At 38.9% G+C, this 22,571-nt stretch overlaps 3 protein-coding genes across 3 annotated transcripts; 1 reads left to right on the top strand and 2 right to left on the bottom strand.

Annotated features, from left to right (window-relative positions):
- Nucleotides 1-7,287: 7,287 nt before the first annotated feature.
- LOC110944429 (uncharacterized mitochondrial protein AtMg01250-like) lies at nt 7,288-7,755 on the bottom strand. Its single transcript, XM_022186094.1, has one exon. The coding sequence runs from the start codon at nt 7,753-7,755 to the stop codon at nt 7,288-7,290; it is 468 nt and encodes a 155-aa protein (XP_022041786.1).
- A 745-nt stretch (nt 7,756-8,500) lies between these two features.
- On the bottom strand, nt 8,501-9,343 carry LOC110944428. Its single transcript, XM_022186093.1, has one exon. The coding sequence runs from the start codon at nt 9,341-9,343 to the stop codon at nt 8,501-8,503; it is 843 nt and encodes a 280-aa protein (XP_022041785.1).
- A 6,304-nt stretch (nt 9,344-15,647) lies between these two features.
- LOC110864812 (hydroquinone glucosyltransferase) lies at nt 15,648-17,308 on the top strand. Its single transcript, XM_022113965.2, has one exon. It carries the CDS (start codon nt 15,771-15,773, stop codon nt 17,181-17,183), a length of 1,413 nt encoding a protein of 470 aa, XP_021969657.1. The 5' UTR covers nt 15,648-15,770; the 3' UTR covers nt 17,184-17,308.
- Nucleotides 17,309-22,571: the final 5,263 nt, after the last annotated feature.

Genomic DNA, 22,571 nt, shown 5'->3' with positions numbered 1-22,571 from the left:
CAAAAGGCTTTGGCTGGGACTGTGAATTTGACCCAAACCTACATTTTCCCGAATGGGGTTTCTGGCAGACTTTGCATTTGGGTCTTTCACCAGTTTGCCCATCTTTCTTCGTCTCCGACCCTCTTTTGCCATCACCGTTTCCACGGTGCTTCTTTCCTGACCTTCGTGAGGTATCATCCTCACGTTTCCTCTTCTCAGCCTCCTTGCTCCTTAGCGTCCTCAGACGGACAACATCTAAAGTGAGAGACAAGGAGAGGTCAGTAACTGACCTGAAGGTCGTTGGCCGAGAGGCCTTCACGCTAGCCTTTATCGCAGGCTCCAAGCCCCCAATGAAACGGGCGATTCTTCTAGACTCTGGTGTCACAAGGTACGGAACCAGGCGAGACATCGTATTGAAGCTCGTCAAATAAGCCTGGCAGTCCAGGTTCGTCATCACCAGTGACACAAAGTCAGCCTTGATCTTCTCAACCTCATGCTGAGGGCAGTAGTTTTCCTTAATGAGAGCAATAAATTCCTCCCATGTCATCTTGTATAAAGCAGACTTACCCGATGCTTGTACCAACGCTCTCCACCATGCTAGGGCCTCGCCCTTAAATGACTGGGACACAAACTTCACCACATCCTTCTCCGCACACCCACTGATGTCCACAATAGTGTCCATTTCATCCAGCCAGGTGATACAATCAACAGCACCCTTCTCCCCTGTGAATTCCCGGGGCTTACAAGACACGAAGTACTTGTAGGTGCAACCCTTGGCACTGGACGCATCAGTATATTCTCGTTCACGACGAATACTATTCTCAGCGGACGAGTGGTTATCATCATCTTTCTTGGGTTTGGAGAGTGGTTTGGATTGTGACTTTGGTTTGGAGGGTGGTTTTGATACGGTTCTGCCTTGGGACTCAGTATATTGACGATCCAGAGCTGCCTGAACAGCGTTGTCAATCAGAGCCTTTAACTGTGCGCCTGTCAAATGCACTGGCGCATTGTCGTAGTCATCTTCATTTGTATGGCTATTCTCTCCACTGGGATCCGCCATTGTAACTTGAATGTGTTACAGAAGATAACAAAATTTTATTTAGAAGCTTATTATGGAATTGTCTTTTATGACAATTCGTTAACCATGGTAACAGAGACCATATTTGGTTAACTTATTACTCACTTAGTTTTAGGATTTGAATACATCCTATTTTAGCTATAACAATAATATTAGCGGCATAAAGCCTAATCACGAGGATGTTTTATAATATTAGCCGAGATTTCAGAGAATCAAAGGCATAGAGGTTTGAACCGTAGTTCTCTTACCCCTCTCTGGCAGGGAGTCATAGACCACCACTGTCTTTTGTCTTTATAAGACAATTATTACGGCCCATAGGCACTACACCACTAATGGATGTTTTAATAAGATTTGGCCCGTAGGCACTACATCACTAATGGATGTTTTAATAAGGTTGGCCCGTAGGCACTACATCACTAATGGATGTTTTAATAAGATTGGCCCGTAGGCACTACATCACTAATGGATGCTTTAATAAGTGATCATCTCTATTGATGATTTAACCCATGATTTATAAATCATTTATTTAGGTTTTGTAATCCCTTAAAGGATTATTGTATAAGAATGACGTGTGTGATTTTTAACGGATCACATCTGCCATGATCGTCAACATGCTTGCAGAGGTTAACAGGGAATCTGAATCCTTTAATTTGGTCGTACCATCTTGGCCGGATCTTAAAAGACACCTGGCTAGGTTTCACTCTAAGATTCTTTATATTGGAAGATCAATTTAAAAGGAATGGTTTGATTTATTTCATATATATTAAAACAGAACTCAAATCATACATTCCAAAATCTCAAATACTATTACATATTGCCCTAAACGGGACTTTAAACGAGTACATACCTACTTAGAGGTTTTAAAATAAGTGATTAGTCCACGCAGGGACTGACATAAGGTAGGTGTCCATGCAAGGACTAAAAGATAAGTCCACGTAGGGACTAAAATATGATAAATGTCCACGCAGGGACTTATTTCAAAGTAGAAATTACACTAATACAACTATCAAGGGCTAGTGGTCACGTTTCTTCTTTTTGCCCTTTAATAGGTTCGCTAAGCCTTTGAGAAATCCTCGGTGGCTCTTTTTCTCTTCCTCGAACTCTCTCTCCACACGATCTAGTCGATGGAGTATCTCTTCCTGTTCAGGAGGAGAGAAACGTGGTTGTGGCGCTTGTTGCGGAACTGGAGATCTGGGAGGTATTGGATACCCATGAGCTGAGTAGTCCGGTGCTCCCATGTTCCCATGAGCTCCGTCAGGGTAGCGTGCATTATATCTAGCCGACACCACATATGGGTCGCGCTCATAATTGTAGTTGTAATGTGCCTGAGACGGTTCGAACGGATTGTAAGCCGTTGGACCCGTGTAAGCAGGTATGGGTTGGTCATACCCAAATGGTGGCGAATTTGGTGCAGCTGGTGCGGAGTTCGCCTCCTGTATAGGACTTGAAGGTCCTTCTTCTTGTAGTGGTGGATAGTGGCTACTACTAGAGTGTCGAGGGGTGCTGAAGTGGATACCCCCTCCTCCTCGTGTGGACATACGAGCATTCGTCCTCCTACGCCTTGGCGGATCAGGCATTACTGGTTGTGCCGGTGGCGGAGGTGGTGGCGTAACTGCCACAAAGCGTGAATCCTCAGAGGGATCCTGTGGATGTCGCGGTTGTTGTGATGTCTGTTGAGGTGGTGTATAGTACCACTCATGTCGGTCAAACATCGCTTGAAAACTATCTGGTCCCTGATAGGGTGTGCCATGGAAGGATGACCCATCAGAGACTTCTATCGGATGCGTGGGCGTACCACGAGCAGGTTCTGTTGGATCAGTATCTTCATCCATATGGTCTTCGGAGAAGTGATCTTGTGGCCCTAATGGAACAAAGCCTGAAGGTTCCTGCATGTAGTCAGCTGGATTAAACTGACCTATGAAGTATGGAGTAGGGTCGTCGTAATTTCGCTGCGATACCGAACGTTGTAGAGGTATGAAGGAAGGTTGTGGGTTGTTGGGATCATTCTCTGAGTTTGGCCCGAATGAGTGCCGGTATGATGGCGTCGAGCTGTGCGAGGTGGAATGCCTCGCGGGTTCGTAAAGGTCTCTTCGCCTCTGTGGTTCTTCACTCCTTGTAGTCGAAGGAGCTCGCGTACCAGAAGGTCCGGCTTCGTGATCGTGGTGAGTAACGATCTCTCCTCTGCCTCTTCTTCCCCTTCCTCTTCCTCGGAATATCACTGGCGGCATGTTTCCTGCTTTATAAAACTTTAAATACCAATAATAAAAGAAAAAGACAAAATTGGAATAACAATTCGAATTTGTCCTAAGTTCTTGTCTAGACTCAAGTATGTGCAATTGTGTCACTGAGATTAAACACAATGCCTAATGTGTTTAATTCACTCAATGTTGGCTCTGATACCAACCTGTCACACCCCGATTTCCACGTGTATCACCGGTGGGCCCGGTGGGGGATTACCGTGACGTAGTTGGCAACAATATAGTCAAACCACACAATTATATAAATGCACAGCGGAAGCTTAAAGATAAATATATACTTCAACCTCTGGTTGTAATATCAAAAGTATTACAGAAGTCGAATGTATCCACAGCGGATCAAAATAATAATAAAATATTGTTCAATCAGATACGGCATCGAGTTTGCGAGACTATTCGTGATGCTTAGGAAGCTATTACCAGCCAATTTCGTATAGTACCTGCACTTAATCTTTTGGGGAAAAATACGTCAGTTTACACTGGTACACGTTTGACTCGACATTTGACATAGTTAGAGTGGTGATCAGAGGGAACCCTTTTAGGGGTTTATTACCCACATAAATACCAACTCATAACTACTTTTGATCCGACAATTCACTGGACCATTTGTGAATTATCGCTATGACAACCGTTAGTTACGACGGTTGGGTTTATAAGCTAAATCTATGGAAATACAAGACCACAATGGATGTGAACGACTTACAGAAGTTGTGTCTTGCTTAGAGAGCAGAGAAGAATGCTTGAAAGCTCTTAGAATGATCAGTGAAGTGTGTTTTGAGTTGTGTGATTGTTATGAACACAACATGGCTATTTATAGTGAAAAATGAGCTCCAAGATCATTCCACAATGGTCTATACTGATCATGGATGATGGGCAGGTGTCCCATAGAGCTATGGGTCGAGTAGGGGGGGCCCATGCCTCTTTTATTGGCGTTTTGATCATTCACAAGCTCAAAAGGGAAGAAAATACAAGGTTTCTGCATCTGGGCGTCCAATGCGGCCCGCCTGAAGTTTAAATCCAGGCGCGTATCTTAGGTGGCTCGCGGCCCGCTTTCACTTAACCCAAACTCTAATGCGGGTCGCGAGAGGCCTGTTTTTCAGGTTTTTAAAATCTTTTGTAATGATGAACAGAATCTGGTAATTAATAACGAAATCTTTCGTAATTATTAACCTGACCTTTCGGGTTTGAAGGGGTAACTTTGCGGTTTGGCCCTCGGTTAATTACAACTAAGGACCTCGTGTTATTTACCCGCGTTGTTAAGTCCCCGGTTAGTTTATTAATTATTCAGAAAGCCTTAACTTTCATTGTTGACGCTTTTAACCCTTCTCATACGAATTTGATCATAACTTTCTCGTTTTAAAACGGAACTTCGCGGAATTTATACAATATGTTCTAGTGAGCGTATAATACTGTTACAAAGCCTCGGGAGCGTTAAAGGGTCACTCAGAGGTATAATTAAACATGTTGACACAGTTAACCCCTGTAGCTTGTAATCTCTCACTTTCTTCCGCGTTTCGCTTCCGTACGATCCATGATTTATTCGTTTGAAGGTACAAGCACCATTTAGGGTTACCATACAGTATATTTACCCTTGTTTGACATCTATAACCCTCGAATTTACATACATTCAAGGTTTGTCAAAATTAGTCCTTTATTTAATATCAATGCCACGTGTAATCAAATGACACGTGTTAACACATTATTGGACACAAAAATTCGAGGTGTTACAGGTACACACTATGTGCTTAGTCGACGGTTTAGTTGAGGTTACGAAATGAAATTGGCGTTAATGTATAGCAAGTAAGGATGGTAAAATCATGTTGGTTATGTACCCCAAATATGGTCGTCTAGTATGGGATCCCGAAAGCTTTAGTATATGTAGTATTGATAATATGTATGTGTGTGTATGTAATGGATTGATCATGTGGTTGTAAGCATATTACATCATGAATATGAAGTGTATATAATGCCATTGTTATAGCTTAATATGATGACACGGATATATGAGGTTAGGTCGAAAGTCCATAAGATGGGTCGTTGACTTTTGGAAGTCAAACCTTGCATAAGTAGTATGGTTAGACTCTTGTCAAATTTCAATGCTATAAAGTCATATGGTGCATGTTTAACAATGTGTGTTATATGCAATTATGTAAGGAATTATACGAGTTGGAAGAGATGTGATGTTGGGTATTTGTTTTATGTTTGTTAGACTTGACTAATGAAAGTCAGACTTGAACCATGCATTCGACATGATCATTAAGTGTACAATCATGCATACTAAAAAGAGTGTGATTGCGTGATGTGAAAGCATAAGGATCATGTGGAAATGGACTCAAGCAAGAAAGGCAAAAGGGTAAAGAGGAGGCAAGGGAACGGACGCAAAAAGGTAAGTGATTTCCGTAATCACTTCTTAATTGTTTATGTAAAGTTATGTGCTAGTTAGTTAAGTATGTTAAGTGAGGACCAATAAGGATGTGTTGTATGAAACCAATGATTTTTGTTAAGTAGATGTAACGGGTCAAAACGTATCCTTGATGTTAAAACGAATGTGTTGTTTGATGAAAACATGAACGGGTCGAATAACCGTAAATGAATAATAAGCCGATAGCGCATAAGTTAAGAATTTACTTAATCCGGATGTGGGATTTTGAGTCCATAGGATAGAGGAGCAATTTACAAGCATGTAGGAAGAAACGGGAGGTTAAACGGGTAAACGGTTCAAAAGTTATGCGCGTTTTAGTGCGTACGGACGACGAAACGAATCTGCAGAAAAAGTGGTTTTCTAGAGGGCGTCGCCGACGGGGTTAGGGCCGTCGCCGACGGGCTCTAGAAAACCAGTTTTTCTCCGACGCCTTAATTACCTGTCTACAGGGTTTTTGGCTATGGGAAAAACTACGGGCCGTCGCCGACGCCCTCCCCAAGTCCAAAAATCTGAAATTTGTTATTTAAGTTGATTTATGTATCGTAGGCTTCGGTTTGTTATCCGTGGACTACGGCGGGCTTTCCAAACATGATTTTGATCGATCCTTAGATGTGTATGGGCTATAAATCAAAGTCTAAGTCCCATGTAATTAACGTATGAGTATGTAAGAGGTATGCAAGATCTTGTACGTGTATGTAGATGTGTAATTATGTATATATGGAAGATATGTATGAGTGTATGCCTGTATGTAGAGACGTACGAATGTAGGTACGTATATAGAAGCGTATTTGTGTATATATGAAGATACGTAGGATAGTATGTATGTATATATGTATATATGTGAAGGCGTAAGAATGTATGTACATAAGCAGATGAGTATTTTTGTATGTATGGAAGTATGTGTGATCGTATGCATGTATGTAAAGACGTGGGAACGTAGGTACGTATGCAGATGTGTACTTATGTACGTATGAAGATACGTATGAGTGTAGGCATGTATGTAGAAACATACGAATGTAGGTACGTATGTAGTAGAGTATTTAAGAATATATGAAGATACGTATGAGTGTATGCATGTATGTAGAGAGGTATGGATGTATGCACGTGTATATATTTAAGTATGATTTTGGATACGTTGAGTGTTAATGATATTAATCGTGTGCCTGGAAAACGAAGATTTATGCAGGTACATTATTGAAGGCTCACCAGGGAATGGATATGCGAATGATATGCTTAAAATCAGAGAGAAAGCTGAATGGAAAGTGTACATGTATTGGATCTTGTTTATGTATTGTGTACTAATGTGATGAATGTATGTGGTGAGTGCAGGTTGTACGAATCACGGGCGGTTATCACGAGGAATAGAGATCGAAGACCGAGTCACAAGATAGATTGTACGGGAATAATTGAGTATGTACTATTAGTAAACAGGACTTATGCTTTATTTTTGTAAAAGATACATATTAAGACGAACTTTCAAGTAAGTCCAGACGTTTGTAACGAAAGAAATTTTATGGCACGAATTTCCGCTGCGACTTTTTTTCAAATACGAATTAAGGTCTTACACCCGAGCATAAGTAAAAAACACGAAGAATCCGGGCGGTGCTCTGAAGATTCTCGCGAGACCACTCTCCTAAAATAAGAGCGTCGTCCGCGTAGAAAAGGTGGGTAATGTCGGCTTCATCATCTGTAAAATTAATGCCCTTCAACTCACCAATCGCCTTAGCTTTTTTCAACATCCAAGATAAAGCTTCCATAACAATCAAGAATAAAAAAGGCGAAAGTGGATCTCCTTGACGGAGACCTTTTTCAATTTTAAATTCAAAAGTTGGAGAGCCATTCACTAAAACTGCGGCCCGCGAGGATATAAGAATACCTTTAATCCAGTTGCACCACGTCGATGGAAAACCCATTTGCTCCATAATAGATATCAAAAAATTCCAATTGACATTGTCATACGCCTTCTCGAAATCTATTTTTAAGAGAAATGCCTTTCTATTCCGTTTTTTCAACCACTCCATTAATTCACTAACCACGAGAGGACCATCAAGACTAAAACGATCTGACAAGAAAGCCGATTGTGACTCGGATATCACGTTCCGTAACACCTTCTTAAGACGGTTAGCAAGGATTTTAGAAATAACCTTACTAATCATCCCAACAAGTGTAATGGGCCGATAATCTTTGAGACCCAAAGGCGTTTAAACCTTCGAGATCAAAGTAATAAAAGATGAGCCACAACCTGTATTAATAATACCTGTCGCATGGAACTCCACCAAAATCCAAAAAAAAAAAATCATCCTCTAAAAGATTCCAATACCGTTTAACAAAACGGAAGTTGAAACCATCAGGTCCCGGGGCCTTATTCGAACCACAATCAAAAACCGCATCTTTAATCTCTTATTTAGAAAAAGCCGCGGTTAAAAAATCACAATCCCGATCCATAATACTGTTAATACCCGAGCATAATAAAGCCGGCCGAAAACAACATTCCTCTTTAAAGTGAGCTCTAAAAAATCGTAACACCTCCTTCTTAACCAAAATCGGTTTAGAAACCCACTCCCCGTTCACTTGGAGGCCCGGAATAGCGTTCCTAGCCTTTCTACCATTCACTGTACTATGGAAGAAACCTGTATTTTCATCCCCAAGAGCCGCCCATTTCACCCGAGATTTTTGAGGAATGTCACGAGATCTAAACAGCTCAATCTCTTCAAGACTCTTTTTGCACTCGGACCACACCCATAATTCAGACTCCTCTAAATCTTTCTATTCCATCAGCCTCTCGATCTCATCTCTTTCATTACGAAGTCTTTTTTCCTCTTCTTCTTCATTGCATTCACATGCTTTATACCACACTTCTAATCTGTTACGCAACATCTTTAGTTTATTATTAAGATTGAGATCCGAAGGACCCTCCATATTATTTCCAATTAAAACTGAAGTAATAATCTCAACGCAGCCCGATCTATCAAGCCAAGAATCAAAACAACGAAACGGCTTTGGTCCAAAATTGGTATCAACGAGTGATAGAATTAGCGGTGAGTGATCAGATAATTCTCTATTTAAAGCGCGAACACAAGCATTTGGCCATTTATTAAAAACATTGCAACAAACGAGCATCCAATCAATTCTACTTATCTTACACTTGCCTCCCCTATTCGTCATATAAGTATACTTCATACCTTTTAAATTATATTCTTGAAGGCTCGCCTCATCAATAAAATTATTAAAATCCCTAGCACAAACTGTATCGAACTTTGAATTTTTTCTTTCTCCCATATTTCGAACTGCATTGAAATCGCCAAAAACCAACCACCAACCTTGACCCGATTGCATAAGTTGCACAATTTTTGCCCACAGATTTCTCTTATCTTGATTGTGTTGAGGAGCATAAACATTAATAATATTAAGACGAATAGAACCATCCGTCAGCAAACCCGAAACATGAAGATAATTATCATCTTTCGCTACCATGTCTTTCACATATGTCTTGGGATCCCACATACAAGCTAAACCACCCGAGTGACCATTAGAATTAACAAACTCAGAGTCAAACCCCATACCTCCCCAAAAATTAGCCAACATCCCCGATTGTACATTAGTCGACATAGTTTCTTTCATACCGATAAATGACACACCGAATTCATTTTTTAGTCTTTTAATCCAAGACGCCTTCCCACTAACCCCAATCCCCCGAATATTAATTGATAAACAATTCATACCTTAACAGTTTGTAAACCTTCTTGAACAATCGATTGTCGTATAAGGTTATCGCAATTGTGAAGGACGGCTCCAAGCTTCTCCCCCATGTCTTTCGTAGCTTCAATCTCTAATGAATGATCACAAGGAACATCTTTATCATTCACTAAAGAATCATCAACAGCACTTGTGGACTTTGGATGAACATTCAAATCAAAAACCTCCCCGATCTCCTTAGTCTCATTAATCTCTTCGCCACTAGCATCCAAATCTCCTTCATCCTCCAATCCCAAGAGACCGTTAAGTTCGAAAGGGTCTGATCGTTTGGGGCGTTTAACAATCTTCAAACTTTCCTGGCTACTAGAGTACGAATTACTTGGGCGCTCCACTTCACTTCCTTTTTTGAACTTTTTCCTCTTGGTAACTTTGTTCTCAACCGACTGGATACTAACATTACCTTCAATAACTTGTTCAAACTGAAATGACACAGCAGGCACAAAGCGTTCGGTGTTTTCAGCCTCGATGGAGACATTGTTGTCATTCAAATCCTCAGTATCACAATGATTATTTTCCACATTAACATTCTCATCATCATTTTCCAAATCATTGTCACTCGAATTGCAATCCTCCTCGGACATCGACCCATCAGATACATGCCCCGAGCCATCTTGTTTGTTTTCACAATTATGTGGTGAATTGATTTCCAAAAAATCTGGGATCCATTCGCCTAGTTCCTCCATAACCCACACGCGAAATTTCCTATCCTTCCAGTTCAAAACAATCTCCTCCGACACCCTTTTCCCATCGCCCAACAAAATTCCAACATATTCATAGGATAAATCAAGGTCCGATTCAGATCTATCAGCATGATGAACCACCTTACCGAATAAACTTCCAACCTCATCAATGACTTCATTCGTTAATAAACGTAACGGAATTCCTTGAACTTTAAGCCATGCTAACCTCTCAAACCCAAAAGCTTGTCCTTCCCATATACTAACCATAGAAAACTTGTCGACCACCAAAACAACAACATCTCGAAACACAGCAGCGTTCTCCGGAATATCGAAAGTTATCCTTACATCTAAACCTCCCAAATATTGATTTTTTTCTAGAAACGGGCAAATCTCACTAACTGTAACCTTAATGTTCTTCAAAGCGTTAACATCAACCATTCTTGCAATTACAGCTCTCCCATGCACCCCATAAAACGCGTTGACATTACTATCAATATTGATCGATTTACCAACAAGCATATCTTTAAAAGAACGTTCACATGTACCAAACGATGATGCACCACCATTCCTGTTATCTTCAAAGGCCTGACGATTGTTAGTAATATTAGGAACCTGTTTCTTTTTTACCGAATCTTTATTACTAATCTCTCGTCTTCCAGAACAAACCGAGCGACACTAAACCACAGTTTATAATCCCCCATGCGAATGTTACGAAGGTTCTTCAATAGATCGTCCTTGTCTTTAACATCAAGCATCGAAATAAAACCAAATCTGTCACCTCCTTTATCCCTCTTTCTTGCAATATAAAGATCGAAAATATGTCCGTGCACACGAACTTCAGCAGCCAAATCAGAACCACTACATCTTTCCGGGAGATTGGTGACGAAGAATTTGGTAATCCGACGTTGAATGTTTTCCGGGATTGGAGTCCGGCGGCAGTTCTCCATCTAGGGTTTTTGAAATTTTTTGGTAAATAAATTATATAATAATTATTTTAAACTTATATTTACTAAAACTATTTACTTTATTAAAATATGTTATATGATGACTATTTTATCCTTATAATTGCTAAAACTTTACTCTAAATGTGTCAGGATATATGTGTGGGTGTGGGGGGGGGGGGGTGTTCATGTTCGGATTCATCCAATGTTTTAAAAACCGGTTCAAACCGGCCGGTGGTACCAAATCGGTTAAACCGGCCGGTTGTACCGGATCGGTTAAACTGTCCGATACACCCGGTTGAATCGTCTGATACACCCGATTAAACCCTTTCTAAACCAAATCCGGTATGGTATAAAAACCGGATTTTAAAACATTGGATTCATCAACTTCAACCCTATATCATCGTAGTTGCCGGTGACTTCCATTTGCCACTGCCCTAAATGATTAGTTGCCAATTAATTTCAGTTCCAATTAATCTAAGTTTTAATGCAGCCACTTTAACTATCTATGTAAATCTGCCAGGGGCGTTGCCGCTTTGACCCATCAAGATGCCGCTCAAAACCCTGCTAGGGTGCTACCCAAAAACCCCACCAAGGAGGTTGAGTCCCATAGATTCTCATGTTCTAGGGGCTTCGTCCCTAAGAACGATTGAGCAAAGGTGTAGCTTTGTGGAGGCGGCCGACCCTCTGAATGTTTCCCTCAGTAGTGAAGAGTAGATAATTTTCGTATAGAAATTTTTTGGTATATACGTTTTTGACCACCCGATTTTATATAAATTTTTGGTATATGCGTTCTCGACCCCCGGTCAGAAATCTCAAGCTTCGCCACTACTATTGAGCTTCCGTGTTGCTCAAAATTTATAATACTCTTGACTGAGTTTGTGCTAAACATCTCTTACCTTGTATCATATAATATTTTCTTATTTGTTTTTTAAGTGACTAGTCGCCCAAAATATATTTTTGACACTACAATCACCAATAATTAAACCAATTAAGTTTTACATAAACAAAGAATGATAATTCATTAAATATAATATAAATAACTACTAGTATATATCCAATTGGATTCCACATGCCATTCAACCCTTAATAATATCTATATCTACTTGTCAACTTTGTGTACAAATTGTTCTTCGTAACACACGTGCTTCCAAAAAGGTTATGACGTACTATTCACATGGTGCATTATTGCACTATATCATCTTTCTACATGATGCTAGCCTTGCATTTGAATGACGTCATAAGCCAAACTTTTAGGTTTCTCAGTTCAAACATTGTTAAAATCATTTTGTTTTCGATACTACCAAAGTTCTGACTTTTAAGTTATTATATATCACACTGACCCGTTTTTAGTGACATATAAATCACTCTTGTTTTAAGATTTTCCGGCTAAAAGAAACTTGACTGTCTTTATATGTTTGTTTCTGCCCAATTTTGTGTCTATAATTTCTAGAATAATTTAGAAAAATACTATATATGACTATATGAGATTTTTCGAGGACCCTAAATGTCATATGTTTTTTTAGAATATGGGGACTTAATCGACCCTGTATATAGTGAGGGTCTAAAACATTTGCTTTATTTCATTTTTCCTTAAACGACCATGTATATAGTGTATGGAAGATAATCATACATAGCAGTTGAGGAAAAGGGTGACCGCTAAAAAAAAACTATGATATTTGTTGCATCTAAGACAATTATCATAAATGTATATGCAGTTTAATACCTTTATTTATTTACAAAATATATCTTATTAAGTTACCTTTATTTATTTAAAAAATATATCTTATTAAGTTATTTTGGTGTTTATGAGAGTCAAATACGCTAGAAACGGTCAATTCTCGGAAATTAGCATTAATGGATTGAAAATAAGGAAACATGAAGTATAATAACTAAATTGCTAAAAGCATTGTGTAATATAATAAATAAAGTATTATAACTTTATTTACTTTCCCTATACGTATATTTTGCCAATAGAGTAAATTGCAGTTTTACCTCCTGGAGATATAGTTCATTGGCACCCTTACCCCTTAAAACGAATGTTGTCTAACCCCCCAGCGAATGCAAAACCCTGCAATCTTGGACCTTCTTAACGGTCAACAGTTGTTTGACTGTTATAGGTAAGGGTGTTTTTGTAATCTCCCGTATTTATTATTATTATTATTATTATTATTATTATTATTATTATTATTAATTAACCATCTAGAAACATCTTTAAAATTAAGACTTTTTAGAGTTTAGACACCAGTTATCAAGTTCGTCATCAGCAATGTTGTAGAAGGCGCTAGTCGGGCGGTGAGGTACAGCCTAGGGATTAATCGGGACTAATCGGGATTAATCGGAATGGGATTTTTATATGTATTTTTTCAAAATTATATATATATACCCAATGATATAAAAATAATACTTCAAAATTCACATAAATACTTCAAGTTTCAGATAGTATGGTTCGATTTTGACCGATTTTGACCAATTTTGACCGCCTAGGACCGCCTAGAACCGACTAGGACCGATTTTTATCGATTTTGACCGACTAATATTGTCCGATTAATCCGATTTTTGACCGCCTAGGACGGATTTTGACCGCCTAGGACCGATTTTGACCGATTTTTCACCATGACCGATTAATTGACCACCTAGCTCAAAATTAGGCAGTAGATGACCGCCTAGCGCCTAGGCGCCGATTAATCGGCCGCCTAGGCCGATTTCTGCAACCATGGTCATCAGATTTTGAAACCACCTACACCATCTCCACATCTTCCACACAAACCACCTTCCACCACCTACACCATCTCCGTCACCCTTAACAACCAGATGAATCGTTGCTCTCTCTCTCTCTCTCTCTCTCTTTTTCCTCTATTTCTCTCTCTAACACAGATCTGGAAGCGCCATGTACGATCGGAAACTCGCCGACAACGTTAACATAACAACCATCTCACTTTGTTTTTCTCTCTAAAAACCCCGTCATTGTCTTTCTCTACAAACTACGACCGCGTAGGGTTTGGAACAGGAACATGTACAGATTCGCCATTGTAGGCGGCTAGGGTTAGGGTTTGGAATAGGAAGGAGGTGGTGGCTGAGTTGATGGTGGCGGTGGTGAGAAAGGGGAAGGAGGTGGTGGCTGACTTGATGGTGGCGGTGGTCAGAAGAGGAGAAGGAGGTGGTGGTGGAGTTGTTGGTGGCGGTGGTTAGAAGGGGGTAGGAGTTGGTGGTGGAGTTGACGGCGGCGGTGGTCAGAATGGGGAAGGAGTTGGTGGTGCAGTTGACGGTGTTGGTGGTCAAAAGGGAGAAGGTGGTGGTGACTGGTGGAGTTGATAGTGGCGATGGTTTTAGAGAGAGAGGGAGGGAGAGAGAGATAATGGAGTTTATAAGATGAGTGGTAGAGAAGATGAAGATGGTTTATTTTACAGATTTCTTTATCCTTATAATTTAAGTCTTTTAATGTTTTTTGAGTTAAATTAGATTTAGGGGCAAAAAACAACTTTTCACACATTATTAACAGTCAAACAAACGTTGACTTGACAGAGTTGGGTTGCCAGGGAGTAAGATTGCAGCGTTTCGCATTCATTGAGGGGTTAGACAACAAAAATTTCGTTTTAGGGGGTAAGGGTGCCAATAGACTATATCTTCAAGGGGTAAAACTGCAATTTACTCTTATCAATATTTACCTTGCATAAATTGCTAAAAGCATTATGTAATATAATAAATAAAGTATGATAACTTTATTTACTTTCCATATTATACGTATATTTTACCAATATTTACCAAGCATAGCAAGGACGAAAATAAAAATAAAAATTACTACTTTACATTTCTATATATATACAATACAATATGCACGTAGGGGAATAGTGACAGGCAGCTATGCATTTAAGGGAATAGTGTCAGACAGCTGTCTGACACTTCCCTATTGATCTAGCCAAATTATGATTTTTCCCGTTTAAATTTACAGTTTTACCATTGGCTTTGTTTTTTCCTCTCCCAGCCAAATTATCATTTTGCCCTCAGTTCAAATTACAGTTTTGCCATCATTTTTGTTTTTTCTTCCTGTCAAATTATGATTTTGCTCCCAGTGTAAAATTACAGTCATTACATCGTTTTAGTTTTTCTTTTATAAAACTATGGTAGTGTTTTGTTTTAATTGGTTGACTCAGTGTAATTTTTATTCGTGTCAGGCGGCTACTTGGCACATGTTCATTTGTCCTGAAAAATTAAAATTTTGCCCCCAGTTTAAAATTATAGTATTTCAATCGTTTTAGTTTTTTTAGCAAAAAATGTGGTAGTGTTTTGTTTTAATTATTTGATTCGATGTAATTTTTTTGAGATCGTGTTATGAGTAGTATGCACAGATAACGGAAACACAGATGTACATGTTATAAGAGAGAAATATTCGACTTATTAACTTGTAACGCGTGCCGGGCAAAAAACTACTCTCATATAAATTACCTAAAATGTTTAGTTGTTGTTTGCAACTTAATTAACGGTTTAGACTCACTTGCATTGCATATATGATATCATATATCCCTTCCTCATACAAAGGAACACAAACACCCCAACCTAAAATGTCTATATATATCACCATCTAATTTCATTCATCTCCTCACCTCACCTCACCTCTCTCTCTCTATATATATATACGTATATCTTTCTCTCTCTACAATGGAAAGAACACCACATATTGCCATTGTCCCAAGCCCAGGAATGGGCCACCTAATCCCTCTTGTTGAATTTGCAAAAAGATTAAAAAACAACCACAACATCTCATCAACTTTCATCATCCCAAATGAAGGACCTCTAACCAAATCTCAACAAGCTTTTCTTGACTCTCTCCCCAATGGTTTAAACCATGTCATCCTCCCTCCGGTCAGTTTCGACGATTTACCGAATGATATACGAATGGAAACCCGAATCAGCCTCATGGTTACGCGCTCTCTCGATTCGCTTAGAGAGGCGGTTAAATCGTTAGTTGTTGAAACAAACATGGTGGCTTTGTTTGTTGATCTTTTTGGCACGGATGCCTTTGATGTTGCTATTGAATTTGGAGTCTCACCTTATGTGTTTTTTCCATCAACTGCTATGGCTTTATCTTTGTTTCTTTATTTGCCTAAACTTGATCAAATGGTTTCATGTGAGTATAGGGATTTGCCTGAACCGGTTCAGATCCCGGGGTGCATACCGGTTCGCGGAGAAGACCTACTTGACCCGGTTCAAGAAAGAAAGAATGATGCATATAAATGGGTGCTTCATAATGCAAAGAGGTATAGGATGGCTGAGGGTATAGCGGTAAATAGCTTCAAGGAGTTAGAGGGTGGAGCTTTGAAAGCTTTGCTAGAAGATCAACCGGGCAAACCAAGGGTTTATCCGGTTGGACCGTTGGTACAGGCCGGTTCAAGTAGTGATGTTGATGGGTCAGGGTGTTTGAGATGGCTAGATGGTCAGCCATGTGGTTCTGTTTTGTACATATCTTTTGGGAGTGGTGGAACCTTATCTTCTAATCAGCTTAATGAGTTAGCCTTAGGTTTGGAATTGAGTGAACAAAGGTTCATATGGGTGGTTAGAAGCCCGAATGATAAACCGAACGCGACTTATTTTAATTCACACGGTCACGAGGACCCTTTGGGTTTTTTACCAAAAGGGTTCTTGGAAAGAACCAAAGGTATTGGGTTTGTGGTACCTTCTTGGGCGCCACAAGCCCAAATTTTAAGTCATAGTTCCACTGGTGGGTTTTTAACCCACTGTGGATGGAACTCTATTCTCGAGACTGTAGTCCATGGTGTGCCGGTTATAGCTTGGCCACTTTATGCAGAACAAAGAATGAACGCAGTATCTTTGACTGAGGGTATAAAAGTGGCGTTAAGGCCCAAGGTCGATGAAAATGGCATTGTGAGTCGTGTGGAGATTGCGAGGGTTGTGAAGGGTTTAATAGAAGGGGAAGAAGGAAAACCAATTAGAAGTCGAATTCGGGAACTAAAAGATGCAGCTAGTAATGTTCTTAGTAAGGATGGGTGTTCTACGAAAACCTTAGAGCAATTGGCTTCCAAGTTGAAAGCAAAGAATAATATAAGCATTTAGTTTATCAAGCGTTGAAATAAAATTGTTAAATATTTTTGTCCTGTGAGTTGTTTTGTTTTGTGAATTTATTTAGTGTATTAAAAATATCTAAAGTTAGACATGCCAACATGTATACGAGAATTGTTTTGTATTATGATATATTAAGATCATAGCTAAAGAGTAAAATAAAATAAACTATATAAATTAAAGACCATTAAGAATTATTGTAAATTTTATAAATATTACTTTACTAATACTAAGATTGGGTGTAGTGGGATGACGTCTCATTCCACTCATCCTTTGACGCCCTACGACGTACACACCGTTACACTCTTTTTATAACAGGTATGAGATCCTCTCGACGCAATGCATTAACGTCTCTACCCACTTTTTTCTTTATTATTTATTTATTTATTTTATTCGATCAGAGAATTCAACATCACACAATTTTGCTTTTATTTATTTATTTAAATATTATTATTCTAATAAAGTAGTTACTTAAACTACTACATCTATGTAAAGGTATGGTTAATTAAAGTCTTCGTTGCTTACATGACACCAGGGACACAGGATAGAAGGGGCCGGGGGTTGGGGGCGTCGACCTCTCGAACTTTTCGCTCAGCAGTGTTCGGTACGTAGTTTTTTAATAGAATTTTTTTAGGTATATATGTTTTCGACCCCCTGATTTTATAATTTTTTTAGGTAAATACGTTTTCGACCTCTCAGTCGAAAATCTCATGTTTCACCACTCTAATTTTTCACTTTTTAGTTATTTCACGTAGTGTAATAATTACAAGATGGATTTTACGGTAAATATGTTGATTTGGTCCACCCCATGCTTGGGATTTTGTGGGTAAATACCTGTTTTTAGAGCTTCAAAAGTCAAGCAATTCGGTTATTTGTTTTTTGAGTTAACTTTTGTTTTCGTTTTGTTCCCTGTGGTTTGGTCATTTTAACAGTTTTGCTTCAATAGTTTAAAAATAGTCATTTTCCTCCCTGATCTTTCGAGTTTGTCGCCAGTTTGCTCCCTGAGTCTAACTCAGTTAAAACGTTCAATTAAAAGTAGGGGTACTTCGGTAGTTTACTCCCTGGCTCTAACTCAATTAAAACGTTTAGTTAAAAGTCGCGGTAGTCGTGATCGGCAGGTGGTGGTGGATGGTGGTTGGAAAGATGGGGGATCAGAAAAGAATCACTTATATATATAGAGATGGGCATAATCGGGTATTCTTAAAACCCAGAACCGGTTCCAACCCGGAACCGGGTATGGATACAAGTGATTGGAACCGGGTTCTCAGTGGAACCGGGTCCGGGTACAACCCGGGTACACATCATTTTTTTATAACAGGTGTAACCGGTTTCGGGTACAATGGAACCGGGTCCGGGTACTGTGTGGAACCGGTTACGGTTACTATTTGGAACCGGTTACAGTGAGTATTTCAATAAAGCTGGTGTTTACTGTTAAGAACCGGTTCCACTGAAAAAGCTGTTTTTTTTTTAAATTTTGTACCGTTATAACCGGTTTTGAAATATAAAAATCGATTTAGGAGCATACATTTCAATTTGCATCATCCAATCCATCCATCTTCTTTCTTCTGTAAACACATTCAAAGAACAATATGGCATCGGAAGAAGGAGTTGTTTTGATTTTAGAAACCAAGCGTAACCCCGCAATTTGGAAATATTTTGATTTGTGTTTGATGTCGGATAACCATGAGATGGCTCGGTGCAAGAATTGTGGGAAGTTCATGAAGGCGGCAGCAAACTCCACCCTCTAGAAGCATATCGACAAACATTGCCCGGTGACAAAGGCAAAAAAGGAAGAAAAGGGGCGAAGGATCCGATTCTTCTAATGTGTAGTTTGGTGGATCCGTTTGTTTACTTATGTTTGATGTGTTATGTTTTATGTGTGATGTTTGTTCAACTTTTTTGGTTTAACTTTATCAATGTAACCGTTTGTGTAATAAAAGTTCGTTTGTGAAAAAAAAAATCACATATATAATCGTTTAAGTAGTACAAAATCGGTTCCTTCGGTAATCAAAATCGGTTCGCATTTGTTTCGTAACAGAATCGGTTCCTCGGGACTGATCAGAATCGGTTCCTCAAATTTATTTTTTTGCTCGTTTGCTTGAGGACGGTGCGGCACTTTCACTTCCGCTACGCTTTGGTGCGGGCACTTCGGTACAATCGTCTTCGGAATCATTGGTCTCTACCTCGTCTTCCTCTTCATCCTCTTCTTCAATAATCTTGTGCTCCAACTCCACCTCGTCTTCGAGACTCGACTTGTGTTGAACACGATCAACGCCGTCCAAATGATCTTTTAGGCAATTTGCCATCTCTAGCGACTCCGGGGTTAATCTTGTTCTTCTAATCGACAATACCCTACCACTAAGAGAAAAAACACTTTCCGAAGCTACCGTGGAAGCTTGGACCGTTAGTAAATCACGAGCCATGGTGGCTAGAATCGGGAATTCCGATTCTTTAGACTTCCACCATGCCAAAATGTCAAAATTATTATACTCCTCGGCCGTCATAGTAAGTGCATCATCCTTTAGTTTATATCGGCCGAGTTCACTAGATGGTTCGTTACCCCTTTGTTGTTTCGCTGTTTCGTCTCTAACGACGTTCAACATGGTTATGATGGGGGTCGGCAATTGTTTCATCGTTAGAGGCCGATGATGAAGCCCCATTAAAAATGGTATGATTTTTTTCCCCATACTTTTTTAAATAATGATCATAAAGTTTATTCAAAGATTCCTCGAAAAGTTTTTTAGTTTTGGCTTTCAATGTTGGATTCTCCTCGTGCATATCCAACTTGTCGTAGATTTCATCAACTAACGCGTTAACACCCGCTACGTTTAAAATTGGGTTTAAAGCGGCGGCACATAAAAATACGGGTGGTAAGTCCAAAAAATATTTTTTAAATTTATTGATCATTGGTGTCAACATGTTCCTCAACATGTCACTTGAGTTTTCAAACTTTTTAAAATTAGTTGTTATCAAATATAATTCGGAAATAACTCGAGAACTAGTGGAATAATAAACACCGGAAATTAAAGTTGTTAATTTTTTTAAAACTTTTAAAAAATCACTTAGTGTTTGAATGTTATTCCAAGCCGTGTCGGGAAAAGGGTCGACTTGGTAGTCATCACTTAAAGTTGTATGAAATGCTTTTAAAGTGCCCATTTGTTTTAAAGCCATTTCAAACATATGACAAATTGAATTCCAACGAGTTGGGATATCCCAATTAGGACCAATTAATTTTTGGTTAACTTCTTTACAAAGGTTTTTATAATCTTGATATCTTTCTTTACCACTTTTAAAAACATCTTGAAGCATAGTTCTAAAAGCTATAATAAAATCCGCTACAAATTTATTTTTTAAACCGTCTTGCACAACTAAATTAATAATATTAGCAACACATCTTGTGTGGAAAAAAACACCATCACAAATTGGTTTGTACTTCAACTTTAGTTTTTGGATCGCATTTGAGTTGTTTGAGGCGTTATCGAAAGATATTGAAAATATTTTATCCTCTAAACAATATTTTATAATTGTGGCATTCATAATTTTATAAATATTTTCTCCCGTACGAGGAGAATGAAACTCTTCAAATGCGATCGTACGCTTCATCATTTTCCATGTATTGGGATCAACCCAATGAGCGGTGACACAAATGTATGATTCGGGTAAACCGTGTGGAGCCGACCACACATCACTAGTTAAACTTACACAAGTCTTTAAATTTTGAAAAAATGCAATTAAATCTTTTCTTGCATTTTCCCATATATTTAAACAATGACGTTTTAAAGTTCGACGACTTACATGTTTGTAGCTAGGTTGAAGCGTCTCCCTAATTAGCTTAGTGAGATCGGGGTCGTCAAAGTGTCCAAAAGGCAACGCTTTTTTGATGACCAACTTCTCCATCCTATCACGAGTTATCTTTTGTTCGTAGCGGAAAATCTTACCATCTTTTGAAAGTTGAACTTGACCGGGTGTCAAATCTTTTAGAGCTTTGCAATACTTTTTCGCATGCTTCGTTAAAGAGGAATTAGAGTCATTGCTTAACAAGGAGCCACAATGCTTGCATTGAGCCTTTTGCGAACCATCGCTCATCTCGACTAAATCCCAATTGCACCAAACATCCATATTGCGGCTATGCGATAATGTTCCCACCACAAATGGAGCATTTGAACCTTGTGGAACATTATTGACGGATGGGGAGTTTGTGCTTTTAGAGTTCTTGGAAGCCATTAAAAATATGTAAAGAAGGAGAAGAAATAGATAGAAGAAGAAGATGATTTGTGAAAAAAAAAATGTGATATTTATACTATAACCGGTTCCAACGGTCATGTAGGAACCGGTTCCAACAGTCAGATTTTGCATTTAATGTGTTTACATATATCAAGATTCGGTTCCAACGGTCATATCCATATAAGAATCGGTTCCAACGGTAACATACCGGGTACAGATAGGAACTGGGTACAGATAGGAACCGGGTACGGGTAGAAACCGGGTACAGATAGGAACCGGGTACGGTTGGCTTTTTTTAGAAAAAATGGGAACCGGATAATACCCGTCGGGTTTTTTAAACCTGGGACCGGTTCCTCTGAACATCGGGTAGGAACCGGTTTTTATGCCCATCTCTCTCTCTCTCTCTCTCTCTATATATATATATATATATATATATATATACATATATATATATATATATATATATATGTAAATAAACAAGTTATATGTTTATTTAGGTGAAAAGACTTACATGCTCTTGCTTTTATTTATAAATTACCAAAATACTCTTCTAGTTAATGGATTTTTTGGATGGAGTTAGAGGTGTGGAGCAAAATGACGATAAGTTAGAAAAATCGGGGAGGAAAATGGCTATTTTTAAACTACTGGGGCAAAAACGTTAAAATGACCAAATCACATGAAGCAAAATGGAAGTTTAGAGAAATAATCCAAAAGCAAAAGAAGCTTTAGTTGGGCCGAGAATTATCCAATGGACTACATCGAAATACCGAAGCATCAAAAGGAAATGATTGGGATCACTACCATGGGAAGTCTAGATGCAAAACCCATTAAGATAAATATGGGTTATAAAATATAGATGTAGTGTTACATTGAGAATTTGTATTGCTTACACATATGATACATGATTTAGGTATTTATTGATTATGTTTCAGTACGTAACTATAACTATACGTAACTATGTACTGGAACATAATCACGCAACGTTACACAATCACGTAACTTAATAGCTTGTAAAATAAAATTTTAAAAAAATTAAGAAAACTATAGCAATAGCCTACTTAAATAAAAACTCTATATGAAAACATTTGGCCCAACCCAAATAGACCCAACTATGCAGCCCAATTCGGTGTTAATAGAAGGCCCAGGTGTTTAGGAACA

This window comes from Helianthus annuus, chromosome 6 (assembly GCF_002127325.2).
Source record: "Helianthus annuus cultivar XRQ/B chromosome 6, HanXRQr2.0-SUNRISE, whole genome shotgun sequence".
Taxonomy (NCBI): Eukaryota; Viridiplantae; Streptophyta; class Magnoliopsida; order Asterales; family Asteraceae; genus Helianthus; species Helianthus annuus.
Note: the sequence above shows the minus strand (reverse complement) of the source record. Positions and strands in the feature narration are given on the sequence as shown.